Here is a 17,974-nt window from a genome sequence, read left to right as displayed (position 1 = left end):
ATCAAGTGACCATAGGTGTGTGGGTTCATTTCTGGGTCTTCAATTCTATTCCATTGGTCTATCTGTCTGTCTCTGTACCAATACCATGCAGTTTTTATCACTATTGCTCTGTAATACTGCTTGAGTTCAGGGATAGTGATTCCCCCTGAAGTCCTTTTATTGTTGAGGATAGTTTTAGCTATCCTGGGTTTTTTGTTATTCCAGATGAATTTGCAAATTGTTCTGTCTAACTCTTTGAAGAATTGGATTGGTATTTTGATGGGGATTGCATTGAATCTGTAGATCGCTTTTGGTAAAATGGCCATTTTTACTATATTAATCCTGCCAATCCATGAGCATGGGAGATCTTTCCATCTTCTGAGGTCTTCTTCAATTTCTTTCTTCAGTGTCTTGAAGTTCTTATTGTACAAATCTTTTACTTGCTTGGTTAAAGTCACACCGAAGAACTTTATATTATTTGGGTCTATTATGAAGGGTGTCGTTTCCCTAATTTCTTTCTCGGCGTGTTTCTCTTTTGTGTAGAGGAAGGCTACTGATTTATTTGAGTTAATTTTATACCCAGCCACTTTGCTGAAGTTGTTTATCAGCTTTAGTAGTTCTCTGGTGGAACTTTTGGGATCACTTAAATATACTGTCATGTCATCTGCAAATAGTGATATTTTGACTTCCTCTTTTCCGATCTGTATCCCCTTGAACTCCTTTTGTTGTCTGATTGCTCTGGCTAGAACTTCAAGAACTATATTGAATAAGTAAGGAGAGAGTGGGCAGCCTTGTCTAGTCCCTGATTTTAGTGGGATTACTTCAAGTTTCTCTCCATGTAGTTTAATGTTAGGAACTGGTTTGCTGTATATGGCTTTTACTATGTTTAGGTATGGGCCTTGAATTCCTATTCTTTCCAGGACTTTTATCATGAAGGCGTGTTGAATTTTGTTCAAATGCTTTCTCAGCATCTAATGAAATGATCATGTGGTTTTGTTCTTTCAGTTTGTTTATATAATGGATCACGTTGATGGTTTTCCGTATATTAAACCATCCCTGCATGCCTGGGATGAAGCCTACTTGATCATGGTGGATGATTGTTTTGATGTGCTCTCAGATTCGGTTTGCCAGAATTTTATTGAGTATTTTTGCGTCGATATTCATAAGGGAAATTGGTCTGAAGTTCACTCTCTTTGTTGGGTCTTTGTGTGGTTTAGGTATAAGAGTAATTGTGGCTTCATAGAAGGAATTCGGTAGTGCTCCATCTGTTTCAATTTTGTGGAATAGTTTGGATAATATTGGTATGAGGTCTTCTATAAAGGTCTGATAAAATTCTGCACTAAACCCGTCTGGACCTGAGCTCTTTTTGGTTGGGAGACCTTTAATGACTGCTTCTATTTCCTTAGGAGTTATGGGGTTGTTTAACTGGTTTATCTGTTCCTTTTTTTTTTTTTTTTTTTTTTTTTTTACATTTTTTTTTTTTTTATTAACTTGAGTATTTCTTATATACATTTCGAGTGTTATTCTCTTTCCCGGTTTCCGGGCAAACATCCCCCTCCCCCCTCCCCTTCCTTATGGGTGTTCCCCTCCCAACCCTCCCCCCATTGCCGCCCTCCCCCCATAGACTAGTTCACTGTGGGTTCAGTCTTAGCAGGACCCAGGGCTTCCCCTTCCACTGGTGCTCTTACTAGGATATTCATTGCTACCTATGGGGTCAGAGTCCAGGGTCAGTCCATGTATAGTCTTTAGGTAGTGGCTTAGTCCCTGGAAGCTCTGGTTGCTTGGCATTGTTGTACTTTTGGGGTCTCGAGCCCCTTCAAGCTCTTCCAGTTCTTTCTCTGATTCCTTCAATAGGGGACCTATTCTCAGTTCAGTGGTTTGCTGCTGGCATTCGCCTCTATATTTGCTGTATTCTGGCTGTGTCTCTCAGGAGCGATCTACATCCGGCTCCTGTCGGTCTGCACTTCTTTGCTTCATCCATCTTGTCTAATTGGGTGGCTGTATATGTATGGGCCACATGTGGGGCAGGCTCTGAATGGGTGTTCCTTCAGTCTCTGTTTTAATCTTTGCCTCTCCCTTCCCTGCCAAGGGTATTCTTTTTCCTCATTTAAAGAAGGAGTGAAGCATTCACATTTTGATCATCCGTCTTGAGTTTCGTTTGTTCTAGGGATCTAGGGTAATTCAAGCATTTGGGCTAATAGCCACTTATCAATGAGTGCATACCATGTATGTCTTTCTGTGATTGGGTTAGCTTACTCAGGATATTTTCCAGTTCCAACCATTTGCCTACGAATTTCATAAACTCGTTGTTTTTGATAGCTGAGTAATATTCCATTGTGTAGATGTACCACATTTTCTGAATCCATTCCTCTGTTGAAGGGCATCTGGGTTCTTTCCAGCTTCTGGCTATTATAAATAAGGCTGCGATGAACATAGTGGAGCACGTGTCTCTTTTATATGTTGAGGCATCTTTTGGGTATATGCCCAAGAGAGGTATAGCTGGATCATCAGGCAGTTCAATGTCCAATTTTCTGAGGAACCTCCAGACTGATTTCCAGAATGGTTTTACCAGTCTGCAATCCCACCAACAATGGAGGAGTGTTCCTCTTTCTCCACATCCTCGCCAGCATCTGCTGTCACCTGAGTTTTTGATCTTAGCCAATCGCACTGGTGTGAGGTGAAATCTCAGGGTTGTTTTGATTTGCATTTCCCTTATGACTAAAGATGTTGAACATTTCTTTAGGTGTTTCTCAGCCATTCGGCATTCCTCAGCTGTGAATTCTTTGTTTAGCTCTGAACCCCATTTTTTAATAGGGTTATTTGTTTCCCTGCGGTCTAACTTCTTGAGTTCTTTGTATATTTTGGAAATAAGGCCTCTATCTGTTGTAGGATTGGTAAAGATCTTTTCCCAATCTGTTGGTTGCCGTTTTGTCCTAACCACAGTGTCCTTTGCCTTACAGAAGCTTTGCAGTTTTATGAGATCCCATTTGTCGATTCTTGATCTTAGAGCATAAGCCATTGGTGTTTTGTTCAGGAAATTTTTTCCAGTGCCCATGTGTTCCAGATGCTTCCCTAGTTTTTCTTCTATTAGTTTGAGTGTGTCTGGTTTGATGTGGAGGTCCTTGGTCCACTTGGACTTAAGCTTTGTACAGGGTGATAAGGATGGATCGATCTGCATTTTTCTACATGTTGCCCTCCAGTTGAACCAGCACCATTTGCTGAAAATACTATCTTTTTTCCATTGGATGGTTTTGGCTCCTTTGTCAAAAATCAAGTGACCATAGGTGTGTGGGTTCATTTCTGGGTCTTCAATTCTATTCCATTGGTCTATCTGTCTGTCTCTGTACCAATACCATGCAGTTTTTATCACTATTGCTCTGTAATACTGCTTGAGTTCAGGGATAGTGATTCCCCCTGAAGTCCTTTTATTGTTGAGGATAGCTTTAGCTATCCTGGGTTTTTTGTTATTCCAGATGAATTTGCAAATTGTTCTGTCTAACTCTTTGAAGAATTGGATTGGTATTTTGATGGGGATTGCATTGAATCTGTAGATTGCTTTTGGTAAAATGGCCATTTTTACCATATTAATCCTGCCAATCCATGAGCATGGGAGATCTTTCCATCTTCTGAGGTCTTCTTCAATTTCTTTCCTCAGTGTCTTGAAGTTCTTATTGTACAGATCTTTTACTTGCTTGGTTAAAGTCACACCGAGGTACTTTATATTATTTGGGTCTATTATGAAGGGTGTCGTTTCCCTAATTTCTTTCTCGGCTTGTTTCTCTTTTGTATAGAGGAAGGCAACTGATTTATTTGAGTTAATTTTATACCCAGCCACTTTGCTGAAGTTGTTTATCAGCTTTAGTAGTTCTCTGGTGGAACTTTTGGGATCACTTAAATATACTATCATGTCATCTGCAAATAGTGATATTTTGACCTCTTCTTTTCCGATCTGTATCCCTTTGATCTCCTTTTGTTGTCTGATTGCTCTGGCTAGAACTTCAAGAACTATATTGAATAAGTAGGGAGAGAGTGGGCAGCCTTGTCTAGTCCCTGATTTTAGTGGGATTGCTTCAAGTTTCTCTCCATTTAGTTTAATGTTAGCAACTGGTTTGCTGTATATGGCTTTTACTATGTTTAGGTATGGGCCTTGAATTCCTATTCTTTCCAGGACTTTTATCATGAAGGGGTGTTGAATTTTGTCAAATGCTTTCTCAGCATCTAATGAAATGATCATGTGGTTCTGTTCTTTCAGTTTGTTTATATAATAGAGAACTTCAGACCAATTTCCCTTATGAATATCGACGCAAAAATACTCAATAAAATTCTGGCAAACCGAATTCAAGAGCACATCAAAACAATCATCCACCATGATCAAGTAGGCTTCATCCCAGGCATGCAGGGATGGTTTAATATACGGAAAACCATCAACGTTATCCATTATATAAACAAACTGTTCCTGATTTAACTTCGGTACCTGGTATCTGTCTAGGAAATTGTCCATTTCCTGCAGATTTTCAAGTTTTGTTGAATATAGGCGTTTATAGTAAGATCTGATGATTTTTTGAATTTCCTCTGAATCTGTAGTTATGTCTCCCTTTTCGTTTCTGATTTTGTTAATTTGGACACACTCTCTGTGCCCTCTCGTTAGTCTGGCTAAGGGTTTATCTATCTTGTTGATTTTCTCAAAGAACCAACTTTTGGTTCTGTTGATTCTTTCTATGGTCCTTTTTGTTCCTACTTGGTTGATTTCAGCTCTGAGTTTGATTATTTCCTGCCTTCTACTCCTCCTGGGTGTATTTGCTTCTTTTTGTTCTAGAGCTTTTAGTTGTGCTGTCAAGCTGCTGACATATGCTCTTTCCTGTTTCTTTCTGCAGGCACTCAGCGCTATGAGTTTTCCTCTTAGCACAGCTTCGATTGTGTCCCATACGTTTGGGTATGCTGTACCTTCATTTTCATTAAATTCTAAAAAGTCTTTAATTTCTTTCTTTATTTCTTCCTTGACCAGGTTATCATTAAGTAGAGCATTGTTCAATTTCCACGTATATGTGGGCATTCTTCCCTTATTGTTATTGAAGACCAGTTTTAGGCCGTGGTGGTCTGATAGCACGCATGGGATTATTTCTATCTTTCTGTACCTGTTGAGGCCCGTTTTTTGACTAATTATATGGTCAATTTTGGAGAAAGTACCATGAGGAGCTGAGAAAGGTATATCCTTTTGCTTTAGGATAGAATGTTCTATAAATATCTGTTAAGTCCATTTGGCTCATGACTTCTCTTAGTCTGTCTATGTCTCTGTTTAATTTCTGTTTCAATGATCTGTCCATTGATGAGAGTGGGGTGTTGAAATCTCCTACTATTATTGTGTGAGGTGCAATGTGTGTTTTGAGCTTTTGTAAGGTTTCTTTTACGTATGTAGGTGCCCTTGTATTTGGGGCATAGATATTTAGGATGGAGAGTTCATCTTGGTGGATTTTTCCTTTGATGAATAAGAAGTGTTTTTCCTTATCTTTTTTGATGACTTTTAGTTGAAAATTGATTTTATTTGATATTAGAATGGCTACTGCAGCTTGCTTCTTCCGACCATTTGCTTGGAAAGTTGTTTTCCAGCCTTTCACTCTGAGGCAGTGTCTGTCTTTGTCTCTGAGGTGTGTTTCCTGTAGGCAGCAGAATGCAGGGTCCTCGTTGCGTATCCAGTTTGTTAATCTATGTCTTTTTATTGGGGAGTTGAGGCCATTGATGTTGAGAGATATTAAGGAATAGTGATTATTGCTTCCTCTTATATTCATATTTGGATGTGAGGTTATGTTTGTGTGCTTTTCTTCTCTTTGTTTTGTTGCCAAGACGATTAGTTTCTTGCTTCTTCTAGGGTATAGCTTGCCTCCTTATGTTGGGCCTTACCATTTATTATCCTTTGTAGTGCTGGATTTGTAGAAAGATATTGTGTAAATTTGGTTTTGTCATGGAATATCTTGGTTTCTCCATCTATGTTAATTGAGAGTTTTGCAGGATACAGTAACCTTGGCTGGCATTTGTGTTTTCTTAGGGTCTGTATGACATCAGCCCAGGATCTTCTGGCCCCCATAGTTTCTGGCGAAAAGTCTGGTGTGATTCTGATAGGTCTGCCTTTATATGTTACTTGACCTTTTTCCCTTACTACTTGTAATATTCTTTCTTTATTTTGTGCGTTTGGTGTTTTGACTATTATGTGACGGGAGGAGTTTCTTTTCTGGTCCAATCTATTTGGAGTTCTGTAGGCTTCTTGTATGCCTATGGGTATCTCTTTCTTTAGGTTCGGGTTGTTTTCTTCTATGATTTTGTTGAAGATATTTACTGGTCCTTTGAGCTGGGAGTCTTCACTCTCTTCTATACCTATTATCCTTAGGTTTGATCTTCTCATTGAGTCCTGGATTTCCTGTATGTTTTGGACCAGTAGCTTTTTCCGCTTTACATTATCTTTGACAGTTGAGTCAATGATTTCTATGGAATCTTCTGCTCCTGAGATTCTCTCTTCCATCTCTTGTATTCTGTTGGTGAAGCTCGTATGTACAGCTCCTTGTCTCTTCTTTTGGTTTTCTATATCCAGGGTTGTTTCCATGTGTTCTTTCTTGATTGCTTCTATTTCCATTTTTAATTCCTTCAACTGTTTGATTGTGTTTTCCTGGAATTCTTTCAGGGATTTTTGTGACTCCTCTCTATGGGCTTCTACTTGTTTATTTATGATTTCCTGGAATTCTTTCATGGATTTTTGTGACTCCTCCCTATGGGATTCTACTTGTTTATTTATGATTTCCTGGAATTCTTTCAGGGATTTTTGCGATTCCTCTCTGTAGGCTCCTACTTGTTCTCCACTACACTTGATCTTAGCCTAAAGGCCGAGAAACGATTCTTCTTGTTCTCCAAGGGAGTTCTTCACGTCTTTCTTGAAGTCCTCCAGCATCATGATCAAATATGATTTTGAAACTAGATCTTGCTTTTCTGGTGTGTTTGGATTTTCCATGTTTGCTTTCCACGTTTGCGGAGAATTGGGCTCCGATGATGCCAGGTAGTCTTGGTTTTTGTTGCTTGGGTTCCTGCGCTTGCCTCTCGCCATCAGATTATCTCTAGTGTTACTTTGTTCTGCTATTTCTGACAGTGGCTAGACTGTCCTATAAGCCTGTGTGTCAAGAGTGCTGTAGACCTGTTTTCCTGTTTTCTTTCAGCCAGTTATGGGGACAGAGTGTTCTGCTTTCGGGCGTGTAGTTTTTCCTCTCTACAGGTCTTCAGCTGTTCCTGTGGGCCTGTGTCTTGAGTTCACCAGGCAGGTCACTTGCAGCAGAAAAGTTGGTCTTACCTGTGGTCCTGAGGCTCAAGTTCGCTTGCGGGGTGCTGCCCTTGAGCTCTCTGCGGTGGCAGCAACCAGGAAGATCTGCGCCGCCGTTTCCGGGAGCTTCAGTGCACCAGGGTTCCAGATGGCGTTTGGTGTTTTCCTCTGGCGTCCGAGATGTGTTCAGAGTGCAGTCTCTTCTGGTTTCCCAGGCGTGTCTGCCTCTCTGAAGGTTTAGCTCTCCCTCCCACGGGATTTGGGTGCAGAGAACTGTTTATCCGGTCTGTTCCTTCAGGTTCCGGAGGTGTCTCAGGCGCAGGGGTCCTGCCGCTCCTGGGCCCTCCCCCACGGGAACCCAGAGGCCTTATACAGTTTCCTCTTGGGCCAGGGATGTGGGCAGGGGTGGGCAGTGTCTTCCGCTCTGCAGCCTCAGGAGTGCCCACCTGACCAGGCGGTGAGGTCTCTCTCCCATGGGGTCTGGGAGCAGAGAGCTGCTGCGGGCTGGGATCCGCGGGTGTGGGACTCCCGGTAAACAGAGGAAGTGCCTGGTCCTAGAGGAATTCTGCCTCTGTGTGTCCCGAGTTCACCAGGCAGGTCTCTTGCAGCAGAAAAGTTGGTCTTACCTGTGGTCCCGAGGCTCAAGTTTGCTCGCGGGGTGCTGCCCAGGAGCTCTCTGCAGCCGCAGGAACCAGGAAGATCGAGCATGGTTTATTTAAGGCAGTGCTTTAAGGTTTCAGTACCTGATGGTACTGAGATGTTGCAAGGAGATTCTGGGTGCTAGAAATACTCTCCAGGGCATGGTCAGCTCCCACAATAGAAAACTGTAGTGCTCTCTGTTTTTATTAAGACTCAGGAAATAACTTAAAGGTTCAGAGTACGCACCAGTGAGGAAGGCTACATTTAGGGGAATAATTGCAGGGTGTTTTGTATTGTATCCTGTTGTTTGAGGCTTAGATGAATTAAAAGAAATTGAAAAGGCTTTTTTTTTTCTGTTGTTTAAAGATTTTTTTTTATGTGTATGAGTGTTTTGTTTGTATAAATATGTGCATGCAGAGGCTAGAATTGGAGCTTCAGAAGGTTATGAGCTGCTCTGTGGGTCTTGGGAACTCAACCTGGGTTCTCTGGAAGAGGAGCCATTGCCCTTTCACTGGGGAGCCGTTTCTCCAGCCTGTTTATGGTTTTTTTTTTTTTTTTGTTTGTTTGTTTTAAAAAAACAAATGTCTATGGCTCCTTTCTGGATAATGGATCTCGTATAGTAAGTCTGAGAGCTCCTGGAGCCAGTGTTAGCAGAGGGGGTGGGGTGTGTGTGTGTGTGTGTGTGTGTGTGTGTGTGTGTGTGATTCTGAAATGTTGCTACTTTTTCCTAACTTGTGCAAGAAGAACATGAACAAAGCAGCGGGCCCTACAGAGTGGCTTTATATCAACTCAGAACATGGACAAACTTTGGGTGTCACTAAAAACACAGACTGTGTCACTGGGTTTCTCTTTGTGTCATTGCGTTTGGAGTTAGGTTTTTCAACATAAATCAGTAATTTAGGAGTTTAACATTTTGTATTTAATACACATACACACAGAGTATATATCTCTAGTTAATATAGTTAATATCTCTTAGTTTGACAAATGTTCACATTTAATAGTTGGAGGCTATTGTGACTATGAACTTAAATTTATTTCCTAGATGTTTTTCTAAGGTTTCTTTAAAAATAAGTTTAATTTCCCTTCTTTTTGAAACTATAAATGCCATAGTGCAATTTATATATTAGTAATTAAGCAAAACAATGTTCTTTTTGCCTTCCCATTAAATGTCCTCCGGCATAGTGTTTTTCTTTTTTTGTTTGCTTAAATGTTTACTTCTGACATGATAAAAAAAAGTATTTGCAACTGAATGCTGATCTTATTCTTTGCCAGTAGAAAATGATTTTGGTTGAGGATTTTCATTGTTAAATGATCATACATTGAAGGGTTTTTCCCCTTGTCCATGGTATGTTGTTTATGCCTGACTTATGCTTGCGATTGATTGTGTAGGTAGAAGCTGGTTTGTATCTCCTCAGGTAGCTGGTGGGAATACACCTTTTGTAATTCTTCCCCACTATTGACAGTCTACTTTTACTTTGGTGACTTGGACATTAGTGTTAGTGTTTCTCTGTTCCTTCTTTATAAACAGATTTTTACAGAAAGATTAGAACTCAGTTGTGACTTTTACATTTTGATGTAGCTTTTTTTCCCCACATTTTCATGGATGCTTATACCAGAGAATGAAAATTACTCAAGTAATGGCAATTTATTTCTATGTCAGATTAATGTAGACTAGAGTGTCATATGGAACATAAGTCTTCTGCACACTCTCTCTCCAGTGGAAGGGCAGTTGGATGTCTATCTCGGTCTAGTGTCCACATGCAACATGGTTGTAACTGCTGGTATAAACTGCCTTTCAGTTTTCCTAAGGTAGCATAGTAGTGCTTTGCTTTGGTTTGCTTGGTTGGTGTTTTTGGTTGTTTTTTTGAGACAGGATTTCACTCTGTAATCTGGGATAGTCTAGAATTTAGTATGTATTCCAGATCTGCTGGCCATGAATTTACTGCTGTTCTTTCTCTCTCTTTAAAAAAAGCCCACTAAAATAGATGTGGTGTTTTTCATGTTTATTCATATTGTGAAGTTCTCTGGAAATTGTTTATATTTATACAAAGTAAAAAATTTAGTTTCTGTAATAAATATAAAAATTTGAAGTATAATTTCAAACTTTTATTTAAAGTGTTCATTATATATTTGGTCAGCCATGAATCTTGATTTAGAGTCTTTTTTTAAGAAGTTAAATTGCAAGTTTCTTTAGATTTGAGTTTATATAACATGGGATCTAGAGTTATACACAGTGTGAAAATGCTTAATTTTTTTCAGTGTTTTAATTGATTTTGAAATTATTTCTTTGTACGTGTTAGAAAAGTTATTACTTTCCCCTTTTCATTTGCTATCTCTATGGAGTGGAGTAATACTTTACAGATCCACAAGTGTGGGTGGGGAGTAAGGAGGAGTATGTGCTTGCCTGAGGGCAAGATATGGCTGATAGACGTGGGAGCCCTCACTTCAGGAGGTTTGATGCAGGCAGTCCTTGTGACTGACACCAAACACCTTAGAATCCCCTTCTCCACAGTTGCATTCTTGATGTCATACTTTGTTCCTTTCAGTAGTGGTGTGTTACATACATGTGGCAAAAGCGTGTAAAGAATGAGTGTTGGTTCTGGAGACCGTTGGTGTGCTCTGCTCATACGCCCAGCTTCACGCCCTGAAATGTCATCCTTTGTCACTGACAGAATGATTACTAAATGTGACCCTCCAATTCAGAAGCAGCAGTGTGTGCATATGGACAGCCCAGGACTTCAGGGAAGAAATAGTGAATTTGGTCATAGAGGATGTCATGTAGAATTTTCTGTTTGTGTTTCTAGATTACCTTTCAGTCTTTTTCTCAAGCAGAGTAAATTCTGAGTGTTTCCCTCTTTAGCTCTTTTATATATGTAGGAAAATTAATATAACAAAAATTCCCACTCCTACGGCTTTGTTCTCCTAAGATTGTGTATAACCATAGAGACAGTGATTAAAATGGTTATGCATGAATTTATATATTTGAAAACAAATAGTCATGCTACTAAAGGACATAGATAATTTTAGAAGTACATTTTTGCTTATTCTTTGAGAGTTTTATATATGTATATACATTGTAATCATATTCATCTTTGCATTCTCCTTTTTTAAAAAATTTATTTTTATTGGATATTTTATGAATTTACACTTCAAATGTCATCCCTTTCCCCTCCCTTTCTCATTTCCCTCTCCCCTCCTCTTATGTCTATGGAGATGCTCCCACTCCCACCCACCCAATCCCACCTTAACACTCTGGCATCCCACTACATTGGGGAAACGAGCCTTCACAGGACCACAGCTTCTCCTTCTATTGATGCCAGACAATGCCATCCTCTGCTGCAGATGTGGCCTGAGCAATGGGTCCTTCCATTATGTACTCTTTTGATTGGTGGTTTAGTCCCCAGGAGCTCTGGGGTGGGGGGCAGGGTCTGGTTGATTGATATTGTTGTTTTTCCATGAGGTTGCAAACACCTTCACCTCCTTTAATCCTTTCTCTCACTCCCCCACTGGGGTCCCTGTGCTCAGTGCAATGGCTAGCTGCAGGCATCCTCATCTGTATCAATAGGGCTCTGGCAGAGCCTCTCAGAAGACAGCTATATCAGGCTCCTGTCAGCAAGCACTTTTTGGCATCGGCAATAGTGACTGGGTTTGGTGTCTGTATATGGGATGGATCCCCAGGTGGGACAGTCTTGGCTGACCTTTTCTTTGTTCAGCTCTCTTCCCCACAGGATTTGGGTACCAGCATGCATTTTTTTTAAAATTCATTTTTATCTGAGTGAATTTTTTTAAACGTTGCAAAATATCTATTGGGATTTTAATTTTTATTTATATAATGCCTTTTGAATCAGCAGTTTGTATTTTAGTTGCAGAGGAAACTAAATTCTAGCCTGAGACAGTGTGATGTCTAAGTAAAGAATTCTATCTGGGAAAGAAGCACGAATGTCAGGCCACTGACATTCATAGCCAGGGAGGATATTATCCTATTTCCATTTCTAATGCCTAGTAAATTGAGTATCCTTGTTGGAAGGAAGGGAGGGAGGGAGGGAGGGAGGGAGGAAGATGAGGTTAAGTTCTTGTTTTGATTATTTAAGGTAGTTATATTGTGAAAAATGTGGCTTACCACACCAACTTCTCGTCACAGTTATGATTTTTCTGAAAGTCCTTTTGATTCTTACAGGCTGTTCATGTGTTAGGCATTATAAAGCTATTAGAAAAGTCCTCCCGTCCAGTCTTTAATAGAAGTTAGAGATTATTTTCCCATGAAAATACAATTTAATGAAAGTAAATTATAAGGTATTTACTGCCCACCCTTTTGTTTATGCTTTTGAGTCAATAAACCCGCTTCATTTAATGATGAGAATGGACATTTCCACTGCTGTCAGCTGAGTCAGTGCCTCACACTCAGTAGACTGGTCGAATGTTTTTCTTCCTGTTTTCTGAAATATGTGCCTCTTTACTTGTAATCATTCTACAATCTATAAAGTTAAATTGTTCTTGCTTCCCTGTGGAGAGGGGTTTGAAGATTACACCTGCTCTGTCCAAAAGGGTTTCAGCCCCTACTGTCAAAGTTCAGTTGTTCACAGTAGGGCTCTGGCGCTTTAGGGCGCTTCACAGAGATCTCTGACCTGGCCAGGTGCTCAGGTTCATGTGAGGTAGGGAGAACTCAGGCAGGGAGGGGGACAGCTTTTGCTGCTTCCAGCTGCCAGTTCTTCTCTTTTCCACCATAACCTGTCTTTTGGTTGCTCAAGCAGGGCTGAGGCAGCAGGAGAGTGACTAGCAGGTGAGGGGTGCAGGGAAACTTCTGGTGCTGATTTTGGGGAGAGCAGATCTCTTCCCCAAGTGGCGATGTTATAGCTCTTATGACAGAAGCTCAATGGACAATGGAATAATTCCTGCACACCTTTAATTCTGAACAGGACCCTTAAATACTTTTTTTGGGTGGGTTACCTCATCTACGTATTCGGGGACATGGTCCTGTCTCTACGACTGATCTGTCTTGAGCCTACATGGCCTTTAGTCACATCCTCACCTGTGGAGAAGGGGTTTGGGGCGTTGTCCTCTGTGACTGATCTGTCTTGAGCCTGTGTAACCTGTGGCCATGTCCTCACCTGTGGAGGAGGGGCTGGGCTCTACGAGGCTTGGTATGTCTTAAACCGCTCTACAAAGGTTTGTGGGGTGCTGCAGCTAATGAGACCCTTGTCTGGGAGGCTGGGAATGTGCCTGCCACCCCTTTTAGGGGCCCAGGGGATTTAGGGTACCTTTCACATCTCACTGCTCCTTAGTTCACAGTGAAAGTGGAATAACAACTACTAACAAAGAGATGTGAGTTGTTAACTAACAGTGCAGAGAGCACTTAGGTCATCTTCCTTCTGTTTGACCAAAGCTTCTTAAACTGCCCACCAGTGACACTGTTTAGTTCAAGCAGCTTTCAGTGACTTGGAAATATAGCTTATAAAGTAGGTATACAGCCAAACATTTACTGATAATAAATAAACAAGTTTGTTTTAAAACAAATTTTGGTATGCATGTGATTTTAGCATTTAATAAAGGTAGAATGTGTGCACACTAAAGAGTGTGTTTTTACATAAAAAGAATTAAATCTTGGCTGAATGGTACTGTGGGGAATGAAGATTGTTCAACATTTTCAGAATTGATGAATATTTTGGTTTTATAGGCATCAATGCTGAGATCATATTCCCATAAATACATACACATGGCTGACATGTATGTTTTGGACCATTTCAGGAACTGTTGGAAATTCCGCCTTAATCACATGCCACACTTCATTTTAATTATTATTTATTTTCACTTCATTCTCCAGACAGGATAGGTAAATGGTAAAAGCATATTATAATTATTGCTCAGTTATAGTCAAAATTTCATTTCCTTGACATTAATTTGTATAGCTGAGGTTACAAGTATTTCCAGTTATATAGGTGAAATTAGTATGTTAAAGATTGCCATAGTAGGGCTAGAGAGATGGCTGAATAGTTAGGAATACATTCTGCTCTGAGAGAGAACCCAAGTTCAGTTTCTAACACCTATGTTGGGTATATACTCAAAATTAAAAATACAAAATTAAATTATATTTACAAATGTCTAGTGCAGGAAACCACAGCTTCTGTGAGTGTTATGAGTGCAGAGATCCTATTATCTTTAGAAAATCTCCAGGGGACCCTGTTTCTTGCTAGTCAACATTGTAGCATTGTGGTGGGGAGGAGGGGGAATTGTCATGAACCTTCACCCCATCTGAGAAACATGGACAGTTGATGACTTCTGGAGAGTTGGGGTCTTTTAAGGGTATGGACCCTAGGGAGGTTAAGGGTAGTATAAGTTGGACTCAGTAGTTTATTGATGAAAAGAGAACAGGAAATTGAGAGAGTAGGTAGATAGAGGTAGGTCTTGGTGGGAGGAGAGGGTAGGAGGATGGATATGTTCAAAATATATTGTGTGAAATTCTCAAAAACTAAAAATATTTAAAAATATTGAACTCATTTAAAAAGCTATCATAGTATATTTAGTATACTGTATATAGCATATACATAGTATAGTGTTCCTACAAGCAAATAAATAATACTTTAGTTATGTCAGCCGGAAGGGATTTTTGTTGTGAGGGTTCACATGACCTGGGTCTCTTGAAGCTTTAAAAGTAGAACCCCAATATTTCATCCCACCATGTCTATTCATAGCCTTGTAGGAATGATAGAATAGTTTTCAGGATTTCTGACCCTTGCTTTCTTGAATTAGAGTAGCTGTGAACACCTGCAGGAGACCCTCGTGAGATTAGGCCTATTAACATTCCCTTGTGCAAGGTAGGGTATTGAGAATGGCTCAGGAGACTTAGAAGCCTTTATGAAATCCTCCCAAGGCCTCTGGATCTGTGCATGTCCTAATTCTTCTCCAAGTTCTGAACAAGGAAAACTCATCAGTCAGAAGAGGAAACATCACTGGCTCTCAATCTTCCTTCATTTGAGAAAATGTTTCTCTGTGTAGCATTGGCCAGCATGGAATTCACTATGTTGACTAGACTTGCCTCAAACTCTGAGAAATCTGTCTCTGCTTCCCAAGTGCTACATTAAAGGTGTGCATCACCGTGTTCTAGGAATTGGAATCTGTCAGACTCACAAGTCATGAACTGAGTGATTCTCAGTCAACTTATATGTATGAAAAAATGAGAATTAGAAATGGAATGGCTTTCCTGGCAACAGATGGTCACAGGAAAGGAGCAAAGAGGAAGCTGTGTATGAACTTGTCCAATGTCAGAACAATTCAACTTTGCTGTACTTTAGTACTCTCTTAATTTTGTTATAAACTGCCTGGGCTCCTTTACTCTCTCCACATGGGTGTAGAGGGCAGGTGAGAGCAAGCTCTTGTCACCCTTGGTTTCTGACAGCAGTTGGTGGCAACTAAAAATATCTGTAAGCAGCAGCACGTGACACTGAATGTGGCAGATTTGAATTGGGAACCATGGTGGTGTTAAATTCTGTGTAGGTCAAGGAAGTGGGAGTCTAGCTCCTGACAGTGACTAGTGTTGTAGCTCCTGGACATGAGTCTGAAATCCTTGGCCTTTAATGCAGCAGCTCTCTAGAACTCTGCCAACTTTTAGAGTCTTTCATTTCTTGTCCTTTACTCTTAATAGTCTTTTGTTCTTTAGTGTCAACTCTCAAACCTCTCGCCTTCTTTTTCCTTCTGCTTTCCTTAGTTGTTTCTGCCATTGCTAGACAACTACTGGTTATGTTACAGAATTTTCTAGCTGCTTCTGTTGCCGTAGCGCTCTTCTTTCATATCATACCAGTTGCTAAGCTCATGCCACTAAAGAGATCAAAAGCAGGCAAAAGGTCACGTGAGAGAATATTATTGAGCCTATTGTATTGCACCACCAGTGTAGCTCAGGTAGGTGTCACTCCTAAAGTGATCACATAGCCACCTTATATAACTAGAAAAGAGTGTTTTGTATCAACCAGAGAAACCTGTGAACAAATAAATGAAAGACTTTTCACCTTTTATGATATCCCTTATGAGTACCAATCACAATAGACCACCTTCCCACTGGGCCATCAAGGCATATACTTTCCCTCTGATCTGGGTAGACCTGATTACAGGGCCATGTAGTTTGCATTGACATTTGCGGTCATGAAGACCTCAGCATAAGCTCCTTCAAAATCATTCCTGTGACTCTGCCTTTATTTACATTAGCAATACATGACTACCTTGTTGGAAATAATAACCTCATTGTATACATATGTCAGAGTAGTTCCTCAGACCGCAGGAATAATACATGTTTTAACACCCAAAGTCAATCTTAAGAACATTCAACTGGGGGCAAAAATGATAATAAAGCACATCTTTGGTGACACTCAAAGATCGTTTGCTGGTGGTGCTCACCCAAGTAGTGGTTGAGTGACTAATTGATGCAGGAGGAGGTGGGGAATACGTCCCTGATCCTGGGTATTTTGCTCCCTTGTCAGGCTATGTGCCTCATACACAATGTCTGCCTTAGTTAGTCTTTGCAGGAAGATGTGCCTTCCAGTCTCAGAATGATGCAGTTGGAGGGAGCTTGAATGCAAATCCGCTTCCCACTCCAAGCTCTTTTCTTTTTTCCTGGAGGGAATGACAATTTAGAAGTCTTTAAAAATAGTTTCTTTTCCTTATTTGTTGATTGTTAAAAAAAAGTTTGGACAATTCATGGGGTGGGGTGGGGGCAGGAGGAATAAAGAACATACCCTTACCCTCTGCCTCAGTGGTTCTTATGTGTGATTTTAAGCTAAAAATATGCATATTGTAGGTACATGTTTAATTTTTTCTCACATGTAACCTAAAACTCGTACTTGAGTTTGAGTCAAATTTGAATTCACAATCTTCCAGCCTCTGCCTACAGAGTGCTGTGATTGTAGGATTATACCTCTAAAACCAGCTGTCATTCATTTCCTGAAGGATCTAGACAGTTTGGAGACCATCACTTTTAAGTAATTTATACCCCATATGTAGAATGAGAAAACTCCTTAGCCTCTGCGATAGCTATGCATGCAATACTATGGTCTTTGTAGGCCACAAGAGTAGCTCCCGTTAAGAGTCCTGACTTTTGCTGTTATTGTCAGGTATTGCTTTTCATTGCCTTGTGTTCACCCCAGGCTATACATGTGTGCATTTTCTAACATTAAGAAGTATGTTTTCCATGGTATGAAGAAGCCCCTCTGACTCATAAGTCGGTTGTTAACTCAGACTGCAGATATAATAGCGAGTCCTTCATGTAAACAGGAAAGTCAACTCCCCAATTGGCATTGCATGAAGACCTGCTGTCTGTGTGGGCCATGACTGGTTTGTGTGTGGAGATAGGTAGCATTCCTGCAATAGGGAGCTTTTGAAAGTTGGAGATGTGTAGGTTCCAGGGTTGTTTTATTAATAAGTTTTGAGTCTTGATAGTGATTCTCTGTATTGAAGTCCTAATTTGCCGTGTTACCATGTTCTTGTTTTCCAGGGAGTATCTTGGTAAACAGCTCCAGTCGGAGCAGCCCCAGACTGCTGCTGCTCGAAGCTGAACTGACTTCTTCAGCCTTTCTGCACCTCCAATGGACCACTGGAGTGAGAACCTCAGTCTTTAGGGTCAAAAGCAAATAGTTTTTAATTTAATGGCAACTTCTCTTCTGTTGTATAGCTCTTCCCAATGGTAATTCCTGGGGGAATAAAAGTGTTTGCTTGTTAAGTTGTATAAAAGTAGGTGCTGTGTGTATCTAGAGAAATATTACTGTTACTTATATTCTTTATGATTTTTGTATTTATTGTTCTCTGGAAATGAATATAATTAAAGGATTCTCACTCCAAATATGTTCTTTCATTTTGCTTATTCCTAATGTGGACTTTGAATAGACATCGTTTATTACACTATTTTAAATCAAAGTTGGGAGAATTATTCCCAGGTGATGATGGGAAGTAAATGTTTTGAAACAATCACTGCTTGTTCTCTCTCTCTCTCTCTCTCTCTCTCTCTCTCTCTCTCTCTAAGAAAACATACATATGCACATATATACATTCTACACCTTCTTGACATTACATCAC

General features: G+C 40.2%; 1 protein-coding gene across 7 annotated transcripts in view; it reads left to right on the top strand.

Moving 5' to 3' along the window:
- Atp6v1h (ATPase H+ transporting V1 subunit H) overlaps positions 1–17,743 on the top strand; it is a 105,668-nt gene extending 87,925 nt beyond the window's left edge. For 4 of the 7 annotated variants that reach the window (XM_006237802.4, XM_063287272.1, XM_006237804.4 and 1 more), the window contains one exon: positions 17,397–17,741. In XM_006237802.4, the coding sequence (XP_006237864.1) occupies positions 17,397–17,457 (61 nt within the window). In that variant the 3' untranslated portion in view covers positions 17,458–17,741. 7 annotated transcript variants of the gene reach the window in all.
- The last annotated feature ends 231 nt before the right edge of the window (positions 17,744–17,974 follow it).

This window comes from Rattus norvegicus, chromosome 5 (assembly GCF_036323735.1).
Source record: "Rattus norvegicus strain BN/NHsdMcwi chromosome 5, GRCr8, whole genome shotgun sequence".
In the NCBI taxonomy this organism is placed as follows: Eukaryota; Metazoa; Chordata; class Mammalia; order Rodentia; family Muridae; genus Rattus; species Rattus norvegicus.
This window is presented reverse-complemented; position numbering and strand designations above follow the sequence as displayed.